Source organism: Aythya ferina, assembly GCF_964211825.1.
Source record: "Aythya ferina genome assembly, chromosome: 1".
Lineage (NCBI taxonomy): Eukaryota > Metazoa > Chordata > Aves > Anseriformes > Anatidae > Aythya > Aythya ferina.
The window spans coordinates 194,618,829-194,641,786 of record NC_140296.1 but is presented as its reverse complement, the minus strand read 5'-3'; the positions used below and the strand labels follow the sequence as shown (position 1 = coordinate 194,641,786).

At 34.8% G+C, this 22,958-nt stretch overlaps 1 protein-coding gene across 3 annotated transcripts in view; it reads right to left on the bottom strand.

Annotated features, from left to right (window-relative positions):
* Positions 1-22,958, bottom strand: part of PHTF2 (putative homeodomain transcription factor 2) — a 67,573-nt gene that overhangs the window by 8,497 nt on the left and 36,118 nt on the right. For 2 of the 3 annotated variants that reach the window (XM_084506331.1, XM_084506332.1), the window contains exons 6-15: positions 21,581-21,746; positions 20,774-20,938; positions 16,115-16,316; positions 14,229-14,387; positions 10,550-10,768; positions 8,651-8,779; positions 7,374-7,646; positions 6,203-6,334; positions 3,949-4,035; positions 2,789-2,944 (exon numbers count right to left, since the gene is read on the bottom strand). In XM_084506331.1, the coding sequence (XP_084362457.1) occupies positions 2,789-2,944; positions 3,949-4,035; positions 6,203-6,334; positions 7,374-7,646; positions 8,651-8,779; positions 10,550-10,768; positions 14,229-14,387; positions 16,115-16,316; positions 20,774-20,938; positions 21,581-21,746 (1,688 nt within the window). The remainder of the gene's footprint in view (positions 1-2,788; positions 2,945-3,948; positions 4,036-6,202; positions 6,335-7,373; positions 7,647-8,650; positions 8,780-10,549; positions 10,769-14,228; positions 14,388-16,114; positions 16,317-20,773; positions 20,939-21,580; positions 21,747-22,958) is intronic. The other variant, XM_084506333.1, reaches the window with a different exon arrangement.

The following is a 22,958-nucleotide window of genomic DNA, read 5'->3' as shown; positions in this document are numbered from 1 at the left end:
TTTTAGAGGCAAAGTGATTCCAGACATTAAATAAAAGATTTCTGATACCACCAATTCAAATTTTTTAGAAACAGGAATAAACCAATAATAAAGTCTAAGTTTGGCAAATCTAGGAAAAAAATGTAGGTAACAAATCCTGGGAAGGTTCAAATTTGTTTCAACAAATTTGAACGGATTTCACTAATTTACCCCAAAAATTACCATTCAGTAATATCCTTTGAAACACAAGGGGAGTTTGAATATGCACATCCCCCAGCCATCCACCATACCCATTTCTGAGGCTTGAAATTGGTAAGACGACAACTTGGATCAGAACATACCTTGTATTTTTCTCAACAGGGAATGCCACAGGCGTACTTACTTTACAAGAGCAAATAAAAACACTTTCAGGACTTGGAAAAATTAGAGACAAACAGCATACAGTCAAAAATGCCTTAATCAAAAACGACGGATCTTTTAGTTTCCCATCATGACTCCTAACCATTAAATTAATAGGCTGGATATAAAGCATACAGAAGAGCTTGGAAATTTGCTGATGCAAAGTAGAATTTGCAACTTCATCTCATCTGTTTGAATCTGAGGATTAAAGGATTAATGTTTTTTTGTTTGTGTTTTTGTGTGTGTTTTTGTGTGTGTGTGTGTGTGTTTGTGTGTGTGTGGTTGTTTTAAAGCTTCGTTCTCTTTTTACAGCAAGCCTAATGCCATTAGTGTCTGATTTTCAAAGATACGAGTTCAGAAATACTTTTTTTTTCAGATAATCAAGTGAGTGTAAGCCAATAGTGTGGGTTTGGTTTCTCACAACAGGCCAAAACATCAGACTTATATGCATATAACTCAAGAACAAATGTGGCATGGTATCCAACTAATACATGTAACCACTCCAAAATGAGTTCTGTCTAGGGTGACGTGCATCCTTTTTATTTTCTCAGAAACAATTGTGAATTATATTTTGTTTTTAATAAAGCACTCTCTCAGGGCCTTTATGAAGGAAATGAATTATAATAGGATAAGCTGGATTCAATACAACATGTCTGATGACATAACACTTCCTGAATTTTTGTTTATTTACTTACTTACAGTTCTGCGGACCAAATAGAGAGACTGCTTCTTTCAACCTAAACTTTTCAACTTATCTGGTTTTAAATGTTTAAGGACTGATTCTCATGAAAAGTATAGTTTAGAAACCCCCTAAAGTAAAATAAAAGCTGGACTTCCTCAATCTCTCGCCTTCGTCTTCGCATTCTTTTACTTTCCAGTACCTGTCTCCAACATTTGCCCCCGTTTTCATTCCAGAAACAGGACACAAACTTCACTGGGACATTAGGCTACTCATATTCTGTGAACCATCAGACAAATGCAAAGACCTCTCAGGACCTGTGTCTATTGTACTAGAGGATCACATCAAACTCCACATCACACTTAGTGACTGATTCGACTTCAGTCTTTTCTTTGCAGGTCTGTTCACGTGCTTGTACATTTACTCCTAGATTAAGAATCTATTTTTTTTTAGTGTAACTGAGCTGAGGTACTTTTCAAGAATAATTTAAACTGAGATTTTAAAAGAAAATCCAAAAAGTACTAAGTAGTGCTAGCACACCACATTACTTACATTAGAAAAATTGAACAGTTGTGACAGTCATCAGCTCAGAGTTCATTCAGAAAGAAAAATATTTTTTTTTTTTTTTTTTTTTTTTTTTTTTTGCTATTTAGTGCAAAGCATCAAGTGATTTAAATAAATGGTTTGTGTATTTATTAAAGGTAATGTTTAAAATTCTAATGAAGGATGAGGCTGCAACCATAGGAAAATCACTTCACCTTTCAAGTGTTAAAGCCCACACATAAGATATTTATGCTGATCACTGCTTACAACCAACTTCCTGTAATTGTCAATATGAAAAAGAATGTTTCTTGTTCCTACACTACCATATCTCTGGCACTCCAACCCCAAACTCAGGAGATGGAAAATCTTGCAGAGCAAAAAGTTATGTCATGCATGTATTTAAAAGCTTCATATGAGTGAGACTTATTATTAAAGACTTATTTTTAAAATGGTTTTTATAAACATTGGAAGTTAGTTCTTTCTAACTAAGTTAGAAGTTATTAGCCTTCTCGCTGCCCAGCCTCATCATGTCCTGAATGATGTTTTGCACTGGTGTGAAACCTCTCAGACCAAGAAGAGAAGCTTCTTACCTGACAGTAACTGAACATGTTAAGCCTGGAAAACTATCAGCAGTACCAGACAGAGCAGGGAGGGAGTTTGCAATACAAATGCTGAATAGAACATTCCTGAGGGTAAAAGTAAGTAGAACTAAAGCCAAGCTTAAGAGATGACTGAAAGAAGAAATTTCCATGGAGCCTAGAGGACACTATATGTAATCCTTGTAACCTAGAAGTCAGAATTACTGGACTGCAGAGTGACTCAATGCAGAAAGTAAATTTGTTTTCAAATCTTTTACTCTTAATACAATACTTTGAGAGGTCAGACATTTTTGCTTGTGTTCTGTTAAATCTTTAACCATATCAATTGACACATATTCATATGTCTAAGCATGCTTGCTTGAAGAGATGGCTTTTGGCCATCTCAATGTTCCACACAACTTTTAAACAAAGACACACACTGCCTAGAGAAACTTAACTTTAGGTTGTAGGGATCTTGAATAACTTGTCTCACTATACCACAATTAATTCTCCAATTCAGCCTGTGTTAATGCATCTACAATGCATGCCTAAGACGTACTAGGAGAATGTTTGTTTAGATAGAAAAATGTACAATTACACAAATTCTCACCTGCTCAGTAAGTAATATTGAGGTATTGCTGTATTTTTTACTGGTTTCAGATCCAAGAGTAACAAATCGTAACAGAAAAAGTGTTAGTGAAATGCACCAAATTACTAGTTCCCAATTGTAGTGACAATCAAGGAAGATCTCGTGCATGTGAAGCAGCTGAAAGCAAATGAGAAAAATTGAGTTCAGATTAATATTTCTGTTGCAACATAAAGAAAGAATTACATATCTCCCCAACTCCAAGAAAAAATTCCCAGTAGTAAGTACATGGGCTGTTTTCAGGAATAAAAGATTTTTGAATCATAATTTAAAAATCAAAATTTTGTTAAAGATATTGGATCCATGAAAAGGCTGAATCAGAAAATGAAATAAAGGACTCAGAATTTAAACATTTTTTTTATATTCTAAAACAATGTAAAAAAGTATTACATTCTAATAATTTAAACACAAGTTTGAACTTGCAAAGACACCAAGCGTGATGAAAACAAACATACCTTCAAATGTACTGAATTACATAGAAAATTTAATTCAAATAGTGTTATTGTTCAATTACAATCATTTTAAATATTTATAGTTTGCTACCAGGAAAACACATTAGCATTAACTAGGGAAGGAAGTGGAAAAAATGCAACTAGAAGTAATTCAGAAGCTTCCCTGTATGCTGAAAGCGAAGTTCAAGCAGAAAGCTTCATTACTGGTAAAAATCTTATTTAAACTTAGATTTGCTTACTAAAAAATATTCCACTAGAGGGCAGGCTATCACAACCAACAAATTCATCATCTAAGGGCAATCTCAAATAATATATATATTTTTTTATATATCTTTGCAAAGTCTGTTTTGATGTAATATGCTAGAATAAACAGTCTTCCAAAACCAACAATGCAATGAAAAAGGGCACATTAATAGTAATAATAATGCCACCATGCCAGTAATTACACTAACATGTACAGTAATTACACTGTAACTTTAGCTATTAGAGCATGGCTAGGGGATAACACTCTAAAGTAAATAAAATGAACAATATAAATGGAGCTCAATCTTCTGAAAAGCTGTAACAGCTGTTACTGATTTTTCACTGTGGTCTTTTACCTTAATAGGAATAATCACACAAAAGGCAGTCTATTATTTTAAAAACTATTTAAGTCATGTGGCATTTCCTCACCTGTGCACAACAGATAAATACAACGGAGATAGTCAGTAGGAAGGCAGATGAAACTATGACATCAACTGAGCGCTGAGGACCTCGACGCTGAAAATAAGGGAGATGTTTAAGACGAGTGAGAAGGTACCTAACCAGCAGTCGTATTTAGTGCATCCAGTTAGATTCACACCTAGAACAGAGTTTCCTCATAGCTTGTAGTTTGGTAATTTAAGTTCAATACAATATTAGAACCTATAAATATAACTACATGTAGATACCTCCAAAGGCATATAAGATTTAATTCAGTTGCATACATGTAAAGATAACTATGAAAAAAGAACATATACCACTTTTTCAGTCTTTCATAATGTGAAGTAGCAAATTCAGTACAACACCTATGTGGAAAACGTAGGTACAGTTGTGAGGAAAGAAAGAAAGACACTCTCTGCAACAATGCCAGCATGTGCAGTTTTTAAAGCACAAGAATGACATTTTGTTGTTTAAATGCTGCTATCCTTCTTTCCTCCCACCCAGCAACGCAGTACAGACTACAAAGAAAAAGTGTAAAGTTTAAAGGGCACATCTTTGCCACAGTCTACCCACACTTCCATAACACAAGGGGTGTTGTAAACAAACCACTTCAATTCCCCTTAAAGTAATGTATCTTTCAAATTCAAGATCACATTCTACATTAAAAACTTTGCCTGCTTATACTCCTGCCTTCCAGACTCCTCAGTCTCCACACCACAGCTTCTTTGTGTTTACATAATCCTTTACGTATCTAGAAAGTACTGATAGCAGATTTTACCTACACTTTCTTGACTGCTGTTGGAAGGGAGCAAAGATGTAAGCAAAGTTATTGCCACCACTAAAAAAAGATTATCAGTTGCTGTTCACCAAAAAAAGTGTTTCTAGAGAAACCAAACAGCTTCATCTGTGTTTAGAAAACTTATTTTTCCTCTTCAAGATGAGCATTTTGAAAAATAGCTAACTTGGAAGTCAAGCTGTGGTGCTTTTACCGTTCTAGGCAGCTAACTCCACAACAACTGCTCTCTCACTCCCCCTCCTTAGAAGAGGAGGTAAAGGTGTTTTGAAGCCTGAATGAATTGATCCATGCAAGTAGGTAATTGAAAGCCATTTAACATCTAAGATGAAGAAACAGCCTACACAGAGAGAAAATATTTGGGCAAAATATAGGAAAGAGTATTCAATTGAGGGAATTCTTGGACACAGCTTTGGGTAAAACGCTGTAATGGAACCTGAGAGAGATTAGACAACTAAACAATGCTAATCCCTGAGCCTTTACTAACAATGAAACCTGAGTGATACTCATTATAGAGGACTGCTCCAGAAAACTTAAAATATGAGATGGCTGTAGAGCTTCAATTAGTTATCCCATCAATGCCATGAGTAGATGGTTCAGATCCCACTGAAGGGCAGCTGCTTCAGTAGGGTGAAGTTTCAAAAAAAAAAAAAAAAAAAAAAAAAATCTAACGATGTGGAGAGTTTATAGATACCCAAGGGAGAAAAGGTAGCAAGTGTTATCAACAGTTGTCATGACATACCAGTTACAATGTACAACAAGCCTGATAAGGAAAAATATTTATTTTAAAAAAAGATGACAGTGAAACCAAAGGTTTAATGACTAAATGCCATGCTATAAACACCTAATGCAGAGAGAAAAATGAAAAAACCTTGGAAACAAAAAGCTGAGATCGTAAGACCCTTTTCGCAAAGAATCATCAGAATGCTATGGCTTGAAAAGAACATTAGAGGGATATAAGGAGATGCTCAAGCGATATGAGTTGTCTTACGGATTCTACTTGGGCATAACTTCTAGCTTCATGTGGTGCATATGCACTCACAGTATTGAATATACATGCAAATTGTCTTGCTTCATAAACTCCTTGTGTGTTAATGACACCAACTAGTGGAGCTCTTTAACCTACTCTCTGTATTATACCACAAGTGCTGATTTACCCAACATATTCACCTGAGACACTTTTCTGATAGCATTAGTTAACACAAAACTCCTACTCTGAACACACTCATATTTTATACCAAGTTAAAAAAAAAACAGACATTTACTTCCTCACAATCTGGTTGCTTACAGATGGTGGTGGCCACAAGTCACCAAAATGAAGTGTACAGAAAACATGTACACCAACAGGAATAAATTCATACAGGGAAAATTCAGACCAGAATACCAACTTTTCATCAAGAGCATATGGGATATTTGACATTAAAGCAGTGGGAAAAATGTACATTATTTCACCTTTAGATACGACCTGAGAGAAAGCCACATTTTTATATTCTGTACTTTCTTCAAACGGAAATGAGGAACCTCTGATTTTCTTGCTCTTCTGGCAGATGTTAGATGACCAAAAAGTTTGGCAAAAAGTAGCCTCTGCAAAGAAGAAAAATATTAATGTAACTATCAGTTCATTTTTGAGGGCACTAAAAATAAAATGGAGAAAAAGCTTCACTTAATATATCAAAGTAATGTACAATGTATCAATGTAAAGTAAAATATGTTAATTACAGTGTAGAAATAAGAGAAGCATATTACTAAAAGAGGGGATACACTAAAAAGTTATAAAAGTCCTCTTATTCTAATGAAAACCAAGATGTAGCCATACTTTCTTTCTTCAAATTTCAGATGACAGGTATGAAATACTACTGAAATCTCGGAGAGAATCAAACCAGCCCATAACTCACATTAGAGTGCTCATCCTAGAACTTTCTTTCAACAGAAATGATAAGTAAAGCAGGTTAATGCTGTTCTACTGCATTAAGTCCCATGTTTTAACCATAATTTGAGAAAAGAAAGTATAATCTTTTTCTTTTGTAGACTAATAAGTACCCACACTTTGAAGCTATTAAGCTAAAGGGATATTCTTTTTAAAAAGTTTAATTGCAAAAAGCAAGCAATAAATTAACAGGTGGATTTGTTCAGATAGCAATGCTCTCAGTCTCTGGCCCTGGTCAGATCTGCCAGCAAAGCAGACAGGACTCTCAGCTAGTGCCTGGACTGAACTATTTTGACTTGTACTGAAATGTTTTGAATGAAACACACCGGTGGAACAAACTCAAAATTTTGGGAGCTTTTACTGAAGTTCCTTCTCCTTGAGGAAAACTAAGACAAACTGGGACATGTCTAAGAACGGGCCAATGAGTTGAGCCAGAAATCTGAAATAAAAGATAAAATGTTTGCCCTCAGAAATGCTTTTCTGGGTAAAAGACTTAGCTACAGAGCTCAAAGGAAACTTCACTCATTTGCATCTGGATCATCTCCTAAACTGTAATCCCACCGAAGTGTTTGTCATCATTGATATATGAATCTCCATGCAACGAAGAACCCAAGTTTCAAATATCCACAAAATCAAAGATGAAAAGAAAACTAACACTTTTGTTTCAGTTGAATCCTCTTGGTTTATTTTATGTACCTGTTTGTATGTTCTCTCTGCTACACACAGCAGGAAAAAGAAAATCCACACTAGAGACACACGGACCACGAAACTTATAACAACCATTGAGAGAACCAGTATGTCTCCGTTTGATCCGAATGCAGTAATACAAAGTTCAGTGGCGGAATGCGTAGCTAGCTGTTCCAAGTCTTTAGCTTGGGAAAGCCGAAACACAAATGGCATTAAGCCCAAGATTAAAGATATGACGTTTCCAAAAATCTGATAACCGATTCCTGGTATATAACTGTTCACCTAAAAAGAAAACAAGTTTTATATTTAATTTTGAAATTAATCTTGTCCTTATTAATGATACTGTCTTATTATCACGAAGAATACTTATACATTATATGAAACCTTCAACCAAGCAATCAAATATGACAGTTAAAAAACACAGGCAACGTAACATGGCAGTGCAAACAGTTCAGTGTATATTCTTGCATTAAAAATTAATTCAGCGCTGAATTAGCAAAGTGCACCAGTCCAACTGTGTTGCTTACATCCTGCATATTACTCCTGTTTGTGTTTTGCTTTTCGGTTGAAAGTCTTTAATGGAATCCATGCGTTTACAGTGCATGTAGAATTGGAATCCTGTAGTGCTGGCTATGGCTTTATTAAGGTTTACCTCTATGATTGCACAGAAAACTGTATCAATTCTGAATCATGTACAGAGATCTGAACCATGTTTGTGAATACAGTGCTTTTAACGGGTTGAAGATGGTAAGTACCAACTTATCAGAATAACTGATTGTTGTCTTAAACTATGCTAAGATTTTATGTTCAACCCTACAAAAAATCTAAATTGTCTACTCTGAAAAAGAGTACAACGTCAATAAAATGTTCTTCCATTTGCTTCCTGAAGAAGATTACTAGGAAAGGCAGAAGTGAATGGAAGACATTCTACCTTCTTTTCTTATCTTAGAAAATACTCAGATCTGCATAGTCCTAACCCAACAGATTAGTTTTTCATAAGAATCAAGGACATAAATAATCTTCATGGCATATACCACCTTGGAGACTAAAACAGAGGTTGGCAATGTCACTAAGCACTTAACAATGCAAGAAGTATTTTATTGTCCCAATACTTAAGATTCCATACACGTATGTCTTATAACTATTAGCAGTGAGTAATCCATGCTATAAGCCATGCAGCCATAATGCCAATAAGAGATACTTTTATAAAAACATGTAATGAACTTATTTTTGGTTGTGCTTAGAGTCCTAAATATAGTATTTGTATAAAGCAAAAGAATACTCACTCTATTCATTATCATACCACTGATTTCAAGCACAGACATATCTGCTTTCTTGCACTCATTACCCTCCCATACAATTGCACTTATTTTTTCTAGTCCTGGATTCAAACTATGGATCCAAGGCAAGTGACTCTGGGAAAGACAAGGAAATTATTTAATTAGTGATATCAAGCTATCATTATGCCAACTTGTATTTGTTAGCAATATGCTGATGAAAAAAAAAGTCATTAGACAGACAAATATTTTTAACAGATACTTTTATAAAAACAGGTAATGAACTTAATTTTGGTTGTGCTCAGAGTCCTAAATATAGTATTTGTATGAAGTAAAAAGAGCACTCCTCTCTGTTACAGGTGATTAAAACTGCTCTCAGCCCTGCCTGGTCAGCTCTCACTGTGTTCAACAAAGTAGTAGAAAGGTTAGGTTAGTGTTGGGGGCATATTTTTAACAGTTTAATTTGTCACTGATTAAAAGTGAGGTTTTGTTGTTTATTTTTACATGTATAACTTACTTTATCAGTATTTATTTGAAATCTTTCTATACTGCCAAGTACTCAGTTCTTTTTCTTTTTTTTTTTTTTCTCCATTAGAGGGGAAAATAACACAAACATTAATTAGTTGTAGATGGAGCTTTTTAATCACATATTCCCAATATCTCCCTCTAGAGGGAGTATCAACACCAGGAGCTGAAACTCAAAAAATCGCAAACTACAATAAAAGAAAGAAATGTGCAGAAAAACAATGTCAATTTATATACTACAATTCAATTATTTACGGTAAGGGCTTCCACTTTAGTGTTTATATGGAATATAAGCAAAAAGATATAAAACAAATTTAAACAGCAAAGCATGCATGAAATCCAAATTGCTATCTCTGCTGGGTTTTGGGCGTTTTGTTTTATTTGCTTGTGTTTTATTTTTTTTTAGAGGGGAGAAAGAGGATTATAAATATATCATTTTCAGTTCTAGTTATGAATGAAAAGCCTGTCTTTTGAGATTTTTTCTTAGCTAGCATTAATACCATCTCTTGCATAACATTCCTTAGCACTGATGTATACAATGCCAACACACATTACATGCTTAACTAGAAAAATATTTCACATTCTCCACAACTCTTTACTTAAATGGTTCAAATTAACAAGCAGCATGCAATTTAGAGATAAACCTAGTACTACAAACATAACTACCACTGTCTGACATCCTTTTTTTTTTTTTTTTTAATCAAATTAAAACTAATACTTGATTGTAAATTATTAACTATTGACTGTGGATTCTGTCCAACATTATCCGAGGGCAGACTGCTACTGAGCTGTTACTCAACAAACCCTAGAATTTTCAGCAATGACTGCCAATATGTTGCTGCAGAACAGCATTAAAAAAGAGAAATAAAATGACTTAGTTTTAAGGTAAAAATAAATATTTTATCTAAAAAATTTATAATTATATGTAATATCATATGTCTATACATATAGATAATGTTAGCCAAACAGGTAACATATGTATATAATACATACATAAAGATTTTACATATTTCCTTCTGTTTCTTGATTTCCCTCATATACATAATGCCTGATACATGCTCACAAAAAGTAATTCCATTAGAGACAAAAAAAAGGACAGAAACATCTACCATAGGAAACAATCCACTGAGTACTTGTCCTAAGGTTCCAATATTCAAATACTCTGCAGGCTCTTTCAGTACATTGTCATATCCTCTTCCTTTGACAAATTAATGACTGTGTAGTAGAAGTTCAATTTTCCTTGTTTTAATTCTACCAAATCACTTTGGCTTTGTTACTTTCAATTAATATGGAGTTCATCCTCCCAGGCCTCCTGAACATACGATAAAGGTGGTAAGACTGAAGATGTGTGTGCTGTAAAGGTCAAAAATAGTGGACACCAACCTGATGAAATGGGTCATCTCTGTATTCTTTCTTCACACATGGATTCACTTGAGGGCTTTCTACATCTGTTTCACTGGAACAAGAGGAGTGGCACTCTGCACAGTGTAGAAGGTCCTCCCACAGCACATCTTCAGTTTCTGATTCTGGCCTTGCACTCTCAGAATCTTGCCTGGAGCTTGAACACCGGGAACTGCAGCTAGTACCTGATTTAGGTGTATCCTGAAAATATTCATTGCAATTAATGCAGCTTTTGTATTCAACTTTTTCTCCAGATAATAGAACAATTATAAAGCTGAAACGCAGTGAGTTCACGTTTATCTGTTGATGTTCCAATCCATTACCTTTCAAATCGGAAAGAATTATATGTTTATTGAAGGAGTGCTTATTGAAGACGCTGCACATTGTTAGCCACCATACAAACAAATAGCAGTGGTCCCTGATTTGTTGTGGGAAGGGTCATGTAATGAAGGATCAAATCATATGCACTATTAAAAGGAAATAACAATTTTACAGTTTTTAAAAACTCATTAATTTAGACGTCAGGAGCAATTATCAAGCCACAGACTCCAACTCTATCTCAAACTTCTGATTTATTAAGTCTCTTTCAAAAAACATTACAGCTTCATTATTTTAGTGAAAATGGAAAAGACACTAATGAGGCTTAGGGATATAGAGACTAACCTGCAATTAATACAGAAATGTGACAGTGAGTAAAACCTCATTCACAAAGTATTTTTAAATTATTTTGCCATTTTGACTTTTATCTCTTGTTGTTTGAGCTGAACTACTTCAGCTACTTAAAAACATACTTTTTTTTTTTTTCCTTAGAGCAGCTTTTATATAAATTCACAGAGAACCTAGCTGAAAGCAAGATTAAGGGATTTAGGGGACAGTTTCCCTCAAACTCCACACAGAAATTGGGAATATATGGAACAAAACACTAAGCTTTAAGTATAGCGACACTGCACACAGGCATTTGCAGACTGTGCCTACTTCAGTTGTAGATTGGCAGATTCAGAACTGTATTGCCACGCTCACTGCTCACCATACTGTAAGGGACTCTTTCTCTAGAAAGGGCAAGAAGGAAGAAGGTCCTGGAGGAAGAAGGAACAGATATTTCCAGCCATCCAAGACCTGAGGCACTCAAATAGACTTCCAAACAAGCAGTGTGGACACAATTTTAAAAGAAAGACTGCTATGTTCCAGAAATAAATTTCTAAATGTAACAGCCTATAATAACAAGGGAGTTGACTCTCCATGTCCAAATTACATAGCACTGTTCTTACTACTCACATACCTTCTCAAAGAAAGAATGTGAACTTGTTTGAAGATAGGTATGCATCAGGTGTAGAGAGAAAAGATACATACCATACCCCAAACTAGGTATATGTGTGTTCTGCAGTCATACATAAAATTTTAATTATTTTAAACAAAGTGTACTTGAGGAAAAAGCGTGCCTGATTATATTCAAATTTTACCCACACCTTAGATAATCCTATAGAAAAAATAGTAAGTTTGGGAGATTTAAATACCCCAACACAAATATATAAGACAACTTAATGTTTTTTTCTAAACGAAAATGCAGACCTTTAAACTGCTCTCAAGAGTTAGCAGAATTGGTTTCCTGTAAGACAGGTAGGAAGTCTTACAAGCAGTACCATCCTACTCATCGCCATCATCTGGCATTTTCAATTCCCTTTTAGGGCAAAAATTTTTTCTTACAGTTTATCTCAAGAACGTACCCAATTTTCTTCACTGAAAAAATAATCAAATAATATTACAGCAGGCCTACTAATTTAATGTGACTTGTAACGCTTTACCATCAGAAGAGTTACTTGTTCTTCCCAAAAATTTTGCTTAATATGCTTTATATGGCCATTTTATAAAAAAAAGACTTCGAAAAATACTCTTAACTCTTTCCCATACTTTTATAAAGTGAGAGATAACACCAATAAAAAAGATAGTATATGATATTTTTTTCTTTAAAAAAATTCTTTATAGAATACAGTCACTATAAGGTATCATTGAGTGAATAAAGTAAGGACATTAAAAAGTATCTGAATAAAGAACATTAAAAAACTGACAAGTAAATACAAAAATAAAGGAAATGCAGGACAGAAGTTGAGAGCATATCCACTGACTTCACTATTTTATTTTTATTTTTTAAATACAAAGAAAGCTTTCACAGATTCGAAAACTATTGTTTCATTTCCTTTGTAATCATGTGGGGGGGGGAGGAGAGATGGTAACAAAAACTAAAAGCTTCCTCTTTCATGGCATCAAAGAAGTAAATGGGGAACAAGTATAAAGCACTACTGCCAAAGCTACTCAGAGCAAATGTGGTCTGTTCAGTTTCTGAAGATATTGACGCAGTCTTCCCTAGCCAACATTTTTAAGTTTTAAAGCTCTGAAGCAGCCTATGGAAAACATACATTTAAGATAAATTTGATTATAATCACATCTTTCTGGCTGCAGTAGTACATAGTCAAGAGACATCTTCTGTAATACGAAACTGAAATATTTCCAAGTACCTGCTTGTTCAGTTAGCTTGTACCTGTTCAGTTAGCCTGAACCAAATATGCATAAGACATTAAACCGTTAAATGAATTAGCGTTCTGTGTTTTTCTAACCTAAGTTTGTGAGAAATAAATGAAAGAAGAGAAAATTAGATAGTTTGCTAATGTGCAAAGCTTAAACTTCATGGCAATCATTATCAGAGAAAGTAATTATTTGAACCCTTCGAAGACAACGTTGGTTGTATCAGGTAGAAGCCTTTCTTATGATGCTCTGCCTATTAAACCCACCTATAAGTGGACTCTTGCCAGAGCCAAAATTACTCTTTACACTCTTTTCTCATAGTCCTAGGGGAAAAAAAAATAACCTTAAAACAAAAAACCAGTGACACACCAAAAAGTTTCATAAATCCGTTAAGTTGCACACCATCAGTAAAAAGAGCGTAAACTCTTTAAAACTCAAAGTGAGCAAGAGAGCACAACTGTATGCATGGGAGAGAGAAAGAAAGCACCTTCCCTACACACACCTTCGTCTTTCAGTGTCTGAATCCTTACTACTAAGGATTCCACTAACACAGAATCAGGGGATTCGTCCTCTTTTCTCTGATGTCATCAAGTCTCTTAAAATTTCAGCATTTTGTGTGTTTGTTGCAATACAATGATCACAATTTTGTTGAGATTTCAAGACAATATTTTTAATGACTTTCAATAAACATGAAGGAAAGAAAATTCAGAGGTAGAGTCTGCTGGGTTTGCTCACAAGAAGGCTAGTGAATCTAAAATGTGAAGTAAATGGAGAGATGAAGCAGCAGTAGCATGATGAAAATTTGAATTTTGCCAATTACTACTGGTTTTGTAACAAATCAAGTTTCTATAGAATTTAATTATTAAGGAGTTAGCTAAAATTTGATGCAAGAGCTACAGAAAATATTTTAGGATCTTAATGACAAATTGAAAAATAGGATGAAGCTCTAATCAACTAAATAAAAAACTCTTAAATACAAAATTCTGACATTTGAAAATGTCCCTCTCCCCTAGTACCACGGCCTCCAATTATTATATTCCTAAAATTCAGTATAGGAGAAAAAAGGTTGAAAAATATATACTCAACGAGAAACCAAGAGGTTTTAACAATTCACAAAGAAATGCAACAAAAAAGACTATACCTCCAGAGGATAGTGTTTCTTATAATGATGAGATTTCCTGTTTCGAAGTGTGCAGTCACTCGACGTGCGCTCTACATTGCGATGTAACGAATATCCAGTTTCAGGCCCTTCCTCACTAGAAACTTCATCTGATAAATTTGTCACAGTTCTGTGAGCATCCTAGTGCAAGAAATATAGCATTAGTAAGACATACACTCATACTTTCCTAGTCTTGTTCTAAACTATTGAAAGCAATTTATTTCTACAACAGTATATATACACCTGGTTAAATTAGATATTAAAGTATTTCCAATTCTAAAAAATAAGTGGTACAGCAGCCATTATAAAATAAAATCATAGTATCAAATAAACATTTCCCAATGAACAGCTAGTTCATTGTTCCTAAAGAACATTTCTGGCATTCATATTTTAAAGGCTTAAATTCAAAACATCCAAAAGATTTGAAAATATGAAATTGTGATAGCAGACACCATCACACTTAATAATCAATATACATGGTACAAAGAAAGAAGAGGCAAATGCTAACAACCATAACATGCACCAAGATTTGTTTTAGAACTCTGGGATTGTAAATTTATCCCACTTTATATTTCCCTGATTTTAAACTGAAGCGAAAGCAGACCTTTCAGAAACAGGAAGATTCAGAAACAGGAAGAGAGGTTAATAAAAATTTGTTCAGGTGCCCAAAACTTTATGTATATTTTCATTTATTATGAGATCACCAGATACGTAAAGGTTTTTTTTGTAAAGACTTTATAAAAAAAATCTTGATTTGTTGAATTTCATCAAGAATACAAAATGCTTGGAATTCACAGAATCACAGAATTTCTAGGTTGCAAGAGACCTCAAGATCATCTAGTCCAACCTCTGACCTAACACTAACAAGTCCTCCACTAAACCATATCACTAAGCCAATTGACAAAGACAACTGAATCTCAGTTTCTGTTGCTGATGAGGAAACATTTCCTGCAGACCAACAGACTGAAATTACTGCCCTGAGATGAACCTTCTTCACATTCATCCAGACTTAATTATACTAAAGCTTGACTATGAATTTCCCCACAGAATGCCTTTCCTTTATAGAAAAAAAGGTAAACTTCCAGTAACTTTTCCATTTGATATTACCTGTTCTGATCGAAAGAATCCTGCTCTGATTGATCAATGACAGCAAATACTACTGAGACAAAGTCAAGTAAAAGTGCTGTAATGGCAGTCAATATATGCTCAAATGACAGTAATAGGAAAAATATTTTGGAAAATCGTTTTCATAGAACAGTAGGATGAAAACAGTATGTCCAAGAGATAATTAGATCCAGACTTAAAAGTTCCCCTTTCTTTCACAACCATTTACTAAGCTTCCATCACATTCCTATTTCTCACTTCAGGGCAGCCATGCCTATTTCACTGAGAGGAAAATTGTGCTTTCCTCCTCTTCTACAGAGATGAACCAAAAGAAAAGGATGACAATTCATAGGTAAACACTCAGAACAACCTCAAAATTACCAGTAATGTGAAAATTGTTCCATTTTAGCATAAAGATAGACCTATTTATGCCAATAGTATCAAAGAGGCGGGAAAAGATACAGTGTATTCAGCTGGTCTGAAAAAAAAATCATATATAAGTGACAGCACAAAGTTGTGTATTGAAACACAGAACGACAAAAAATGTTTAGGTGGCAGTCAGTAAGGATCCTCGGACAAGTAAAAGGCTGGGAATACAAGGAATGAGTTAAGAAGACATAATATCATTTTGGCCCCAGCATCCTGTTTAAAATACTTTTAAGGATAAAGTAAAAGAGAATACATCAAAAGCATCACAAAAACACAGCTTATTTATCATCTGACAATTTAGTAACCCAGTTTTGACAGCCATGAGGCATACTTACTTTGTGATGACTGGGATTGCTGAAGGTATCTCTCACCGTTGCAGTGCTCCACCCTAATTCTTCTGGCTTAACCACTTCACAAAGACGTTCATGGGCCTGCACACATTCTTCATTGCTTTTACCTGTCTTTTTCCCATCAAGGGACACATAGCCATTATCAGTCTCAGTGGATTTATCTATTGAGTTTTTTGCTTTCTTAGATCTAGATTTGAAACAAATGAAAGCATTAAATTAATGATTCTCTGACTTTTTTTCCAGACTAATCCCATTTACCCTTTTCAGCCCATGTTTTAGTTCTACAAACTACAAAACATAAACTAATACATAATAAAAATTAGCATTTGATGCAATATTTGTAATTATTTTTTTTTTATAATCTTCTCATTAATACTCATTACTCTTAGCCATTACAAAGCAAACATTGTCTGAAAGAAAATTCTACAATAAGCTATGGAGAAAAGAGAAAAGGAAACCCGTGTTTTACAGCTAAAACTTCACAGCAATTTTGGCAACAGAAGAACCACAAGCCCCAAATGTAAATGAGCTTTTTTCTATTCTGTCATAAAAAAAAAAAGTTAAAAGTTTCTTTGTGTTACTAATTCAAAGCAAATGTGCCACTTCTTGAAGCTGCAAACAGACATGCTCCATTTAGTACTTTCTCCACAGATTTCTTGTTTTAAATTCACTCTGCTTATTAATGAGTCTGCTAAACACAACGGGATTTACTCTTTCCCACATTATCCTGTAACACCTCAGTAACATATTTCAATATATCTTACAAACACAATAATTAAGCTCGTTTCAAATCACAAGTATATGCTTAAGTATTATTATTCTTAAGAGAAGCCTACTAATATCACTAAATAGCCTTCCATAGCATTTTCTAAAAGTCGAGGCCATTATCTAGTCAATAAATGTAGAAGCAGCATCATCTAATGGCATGAAAAGTCTCTTAAAGCAAAAGTTTGTAGGATCACATTTCCAAATTAGAAAGCATAGTAAATGAAGGAATGAAAAAGGAATAGCAGCTTGCTGCCTTATCAACAGAGATTACTTCAAAGCTGAGTTTCACTTAAGATTCTCTATCTCAAAGGAAATAACATGAGAAGTCTTTACCCAGAAAGCAATGAAAATCTTCTATTTGTTTGATTTCCAGAACACTTGTAAAAAAGTTTAAAAAAAATCTGGAAATTTGATTTATATCCTTATTAAAAGAACATTAAACACAGAGTTGGAAAAATTATAAAGAATCTGCCTGATTATTAATTTGCTCCTATAGGGATGCATTGCCCTTCTCTTTAAAGAGTGAAGCGTTCTGTGAGAGCTTGGATTACAGGGCAGAAGATTAAATTCCTCTTTAATATGTACGTCATACAAACTGGGATAGTTGCCTCAAATGCCTCCCAAGAGAAGGTATTCCTTCTCTTCAGTATTCAGTGGCAACCTGAACACACACATGGCTAGGGAGAGCTGCGCTATGGGAAAAGTCCTAAAAGGAACAATCCACTTTTTTTTATTTTTTTTTTTTTTAAGAACATGAACAAAATAACGAACAGAAGAGGCAATGTTACTGAGGCTTTTCATCTTCCTTTACCTTCTTTAGTCTCGTTCCACCTTCCTTTACACTTTATTAATAAAAAAAACTAACAGCATTTTTATTATTATTACTCCTTAAAAACCTGCTGCCCTACTTCCCTTATAGGAAGCTCTTGTAGGAAGTTAAAGAACTTACCTACTATTCCCTTACCTATTCCCAAAATTCTCTGTTGATGTTATTTAGAAATGAGTACAAAATCAGCAGAAAAAGAACTTTTTTATAGTTTTTATATATTTGCATGGATTAAGTTTTATTATAAGCTTACAGAGATAAAGAGACAGCAAGATGCTTGATTGTATGCTTTGTGCTGGTGCAGTTAGTAAGCCTCTTCCTATTTGCAGATTACCACTGTGCTAGTTCACATACAAACATAGTTCTTATTTTCGAAAGCCACTAGGAAGACCATTTAAGACATTACTGAGGCTTTAGACAAACGTGTCAAACCATCAACAGTAAACATGCTAGAACTTTATGTCTGTGCTATTCCATAATGCCTTTGTTTAGCTAAGTTAATGAAAATAAGACAGACAGAAAGCATAGCTTATTACTTAATGGGAAAAAATGCTGTTCAACTTCTCAAATAAAGCAAGTAGCAGTCTTTCAGTAACAACTTATTGTGAAATTATAAGCTTCAGCAAGTTCAGCTGGGAGCACTAAGGAAAGATATGAAGTAGCACTGAGATTAAATTCTTTGCAGGAACCAAGAACCCAAGGAGGCCAATTTTTAACACATTAATTTTTTTTTATTTTATTTTTTTTTTAAACGGTGTGAAAGGAAGTGTGACTTGGGGAGAATATCATGCCTTCATTTCACATTTTCTGGAAAAAAAATAGCCAATTTTTCACATTTGAAAACTACTAGGAAGAAGTAGCCTCAAACAATTGAGTAAAAACGGATAAAAAGTGAAATACATGTATATACTTATGCATACTTTTTTCAGATAGGACTTAAAAAAGCAAGTGAGAGAAATACTAATCAGCTGAAGCTCATTTTGAAAAACAGGTACTCAAGTAAAATTTCATTCGTTTCTAATGCAGAAATCAATGATATTTTTGGTAAGAATCCCTAAATTTAAGTCTCCACACAATAAATGCATAAATGTGGGCTTCAGCTTAAACTACCAAATTAAACTAAACACACTACAGTGAGTTAAAAAAAAAAAAAAAAAAAAAAAAAGAATTATGAACGATTTACTTCCTTAACTGATAAAAGCGCGTACTTTCCTATCATTAACCAACTTCTAAAGATTTAATGTTAGAACTAAAGGTATTGAAGAGCAAAACTGGACAACACCTTGAATAAATCCAAAAAGGTCTTACAAATGTTGAATATCTGCAAATGCTAAGTGAGGAAGAACTTTTAGTCTTATTTATGAATTAGCTGGAGGAAGCATTAGGCTTCTATTCCCATCTATTTCATTGGAATTGATCAAAAAAACTCTCTTTCCTATTAAAGCTGCAGAACATTTTAGAAGTTAAAGATTTCCATAATTCAAACAAGGACAGCTTCCTGGCACTGGGATTTCAAGAGAACTTCCTCAGCAATATCAGTCTCCACACTGTGCTCCTGTCTCCTCATTCCCAGTCCCACTCTGCTGACAAAACTGTTGTATGACCATGGAAAAAATATATATATATATATTTATTTTTATTTATATATATGAAGAAACTGATCTGCATGAACTCCTGGGGAAAAAATGGTTATTTTTCAGATAGACAAGTTCCTAATATGGTTCATTCTCAGACATACAAACTGTGCCTCTACAGTGAAGAGGCAACAAGTGACTAAAGGCTACTTACAGCATCCTCAGTCATTCTATGCTCTGTATGCTTTGGAGATGCTGTATACACTAAGTATACATCTTAACATCTTAACATCTACAAATAGCACCTTTCTTTAAATGGTTTGAGCAAGTACCACATATCTCTTCTCAATTGAAAACACTCTTTGTGAGCCCAAGACACAGAAGGCAAGGAAGAAAATGAGTCTACCAACAATCTTTCTTCTACTGAAAATCAGTGTCTTCATAGAATTGAAAACATTCAAAGAGCTTACAAGATTATAATCCAAACATACCAGAAATTAATGTGTTTAGACCAATCTATTTAGATGTGGGTTTACACAAAAGAACAGCAGTGGTGTCGACTACTATTACTCATAGTTTGTTAAAGATAGCTTAATCTACACAGAGAAAAGTCAAATGCATTCTTGCAATATTTTAAAACATTTTTAAAACTTCAGAGTTTCAACAAGATATTCCCAGAATGTAAAATAATACAAAATAAACTTTACCAGAGGTTACGAGCACATATCACAGGTATGACAGACATGTTAGTGTTGCAATATTTAAGATGCACCATGCACAACAAAACATCAATTAAATCACTTGCAGTATCCCTTTTCTTAACTTTGTGCCATTTTGAATATATTCTTTCTTGCTAATAAATGCTGACATACAGCACTCACAATGCTGTATGTATATTGCATCTTGAACACTGGCTGCTACTGAATTACTATTTCTTTTTAAAGCCCTACTTTTTTTTTAGAGCATTGAATTAGCAGATCAATCATTTGCAAAATCTCACTGAAAAGTAACAAGGTTTCAGTCATTAGAAAATGCATCTTTTATATTTATTTGTAAACTAAGTAATTGTGCTTATTTGAATCCTGAAGGCTTTTCCTTCAGAAAAAGTATGTGATTTCATGACAGTCATGGAGCTCCACACACATTCTCTCAGAGCAGCTGATGTAACAAAGCAAAATGAAAAAGTCTGATTTTTTCATTGGATTAAATTTGAGAAACTGCGTTGTCTACACAGAGTAGTCCTACAAATATCAGGGGACTAACAAAAGTTAATCTGTATCTCTTCAAAGTTATTGCATCAGCATTTGCAGAAGTGAAAGAAATAGATCAACACATGACATGTTCAAACACTGAGCTGAGTACTATTAACAAAAACTGGATCAACAAAAGCTTATCTAATCATTAGATCAATGTTTACTTCTTTAGAAAAGGGATAGTGCATATCTAACACATATGTAGCCTTGAATAAATACAAACCCTGATAAAAAGAAAGCGGCATGCCAGATATCTCTGAAGACAGCGCCAATACTGTAAGAGGTGCTTGTACCGTAGCTCTGCACTGTTCCCTCCTGTGTGTTATCTGTGGTACTAGAGCCATCTCCTTCCCTATGTACTTCCAAATGTGCTGCTTTCCTTAATTTCCTTCATCAGAAGAGATTAAAATTGGAAGGTAGCTTTATAAGTGCAATCTAGTAGGTCTATAATGCATTCAGCAGTTTTAAGCATGCAGAAACAAGCAAGATTTCAAAATATTTTGCTAAAGGCTTATCATGTCAATTTAACAAACTCCATTTAATAAAACCAGGCAAAACAGTTATGCATTATCATAACACTTAAAACTCAAGATATATTTCATCTCAGAAGCTAACAACTGCAAAATTCACTATTGCAGGTTTCCCCATCATAATGGGACAATTCATTGTACCAAACCATAACGAAGTGCTGGAAGACTTAAGGTCTATGTTTCAAATATCTCTTTTAATGTACATTTCTGTCAGGTCACTGGTCAGTATCACACAGATACTGGCACTCCACCAGTTGCAAGCTGCTTTGAGGCAAAATATCAGATTCAGTGCATTAGAAGTCAAATAAAGCAATGCACAAATTAGTAAATGCATAAAAGTTAGAGCACCAATTAAGCACCCATTTTTAAGTTTCTGATAAAAACAGAGCCTCATTTTCTCATCTCTTGCAAAGCAGAGACTGTAAACCCTTACAATTTTTCACGTACGTTCTTTAGAATAGTTTAACAATCCTAAATAAGTACTTTAATATAGACTATACCTTCTTCTTTTAACCCCTGTGCTGGGGGGTGGCTTAGGAGTTCGTGTTGAAACAATCTGACAATGCACAGTTCCAAGTAGCAACATGAGCCATATTGGCCCAATTACTTCAGTCAGAGGTATATTATGTGGGCTCTGGGCTGTATAAAATAACACTACAGCAGCAACTGGAAAAGAAGGAAGATGAAGTTGAGTTTAATATTTGAAATATCTGAAACAGCCAACTTGCTATATGGCTTTTCTCAAAATCAGAACGGTCACATGTAGTCTGTTATCTGCGTTTTAAACCCACCCATGCAATTCAGCGAATGGAATGACAACTACAATGAAATAGACAGTAATGGGGATTTAAACAAGTTGCCTATTTATCTTAACACTCATCTTTTCTTTTACACTTGTGATATTACACATATTGCTCAAAAAACATAGCAGAATTAAGTAAGGAGAGAGGGAGGGAGGGGGAGGCATTCACAAAGCTAGGTCTGACAGGAATTTAAACCTTCAAGGTGAAACTTCAGTAGGAGGTAAAAAGCAAATGCTACCCTTACAGCAACCCAGATACCCGTAATTCTGTATAGCTAAAAATGACCCAGCACAGTCCAACAAGTTCAGTGAGTGCAGGAGCCACCAAACCAAGAGCAGGTTGCCCTGACTGGTTGTGGCCCCTCCATTTTGGAGGCACTCAGTACCCAGCTGGCCACGGCCCTCAGAAGCTTGTTCTCGTTGATGCTGCTTTGAGGGGGGTGGACTGGACAATCTCTGGAGGTGCCTGCCAAGCTCAGCTAACTCCCAGCTCTGTGAAACCACACATCTATTTTGAGACGGGAAGGATCAACAGATTAGTGACTAGAAGTTCTTTGCAGCCTCAAGCAGAAACCACTTCAAGCTCCATGCTCCAGGCAAAGGAGAAAAGTTCCCATGCCAACGGGCAGATATGCATAAGTGCAACTACAAATACATTTCATATATACTTGTGTGTATCTTTTCTAGTAACAAGAAAAGATCAAAGACAAACCATGTAAATTGCGAGGTAGTCCGGCTGAAGTGACCTGGACTCCAACTAGCTTTTGTGGTTGGAAAAGGGGCACTTCCAATTCCATAGCTGTTAATTGTGTAGCCCTATAACCAGCTCCTCATGTGCAGCCAACACCCACAGAGCTCTTTTGCTCCTGTATGTGCAGACCAAACACTTCTACAGCTTAGAAATCCTTTTTACGGGCTTCCTATCAGTCAATAGCATGTGGCAGACAGAGACAGCAACCCTTTCTTTTTCTCAGCTGACTGTATATTTTTTGTCACCCTCTGCCTGTAGGGTCTGAAGTGCCGTGTTCTGAAACAAGAGGATGTGCAACATTCAAACACCCCAACTGTATCACCCA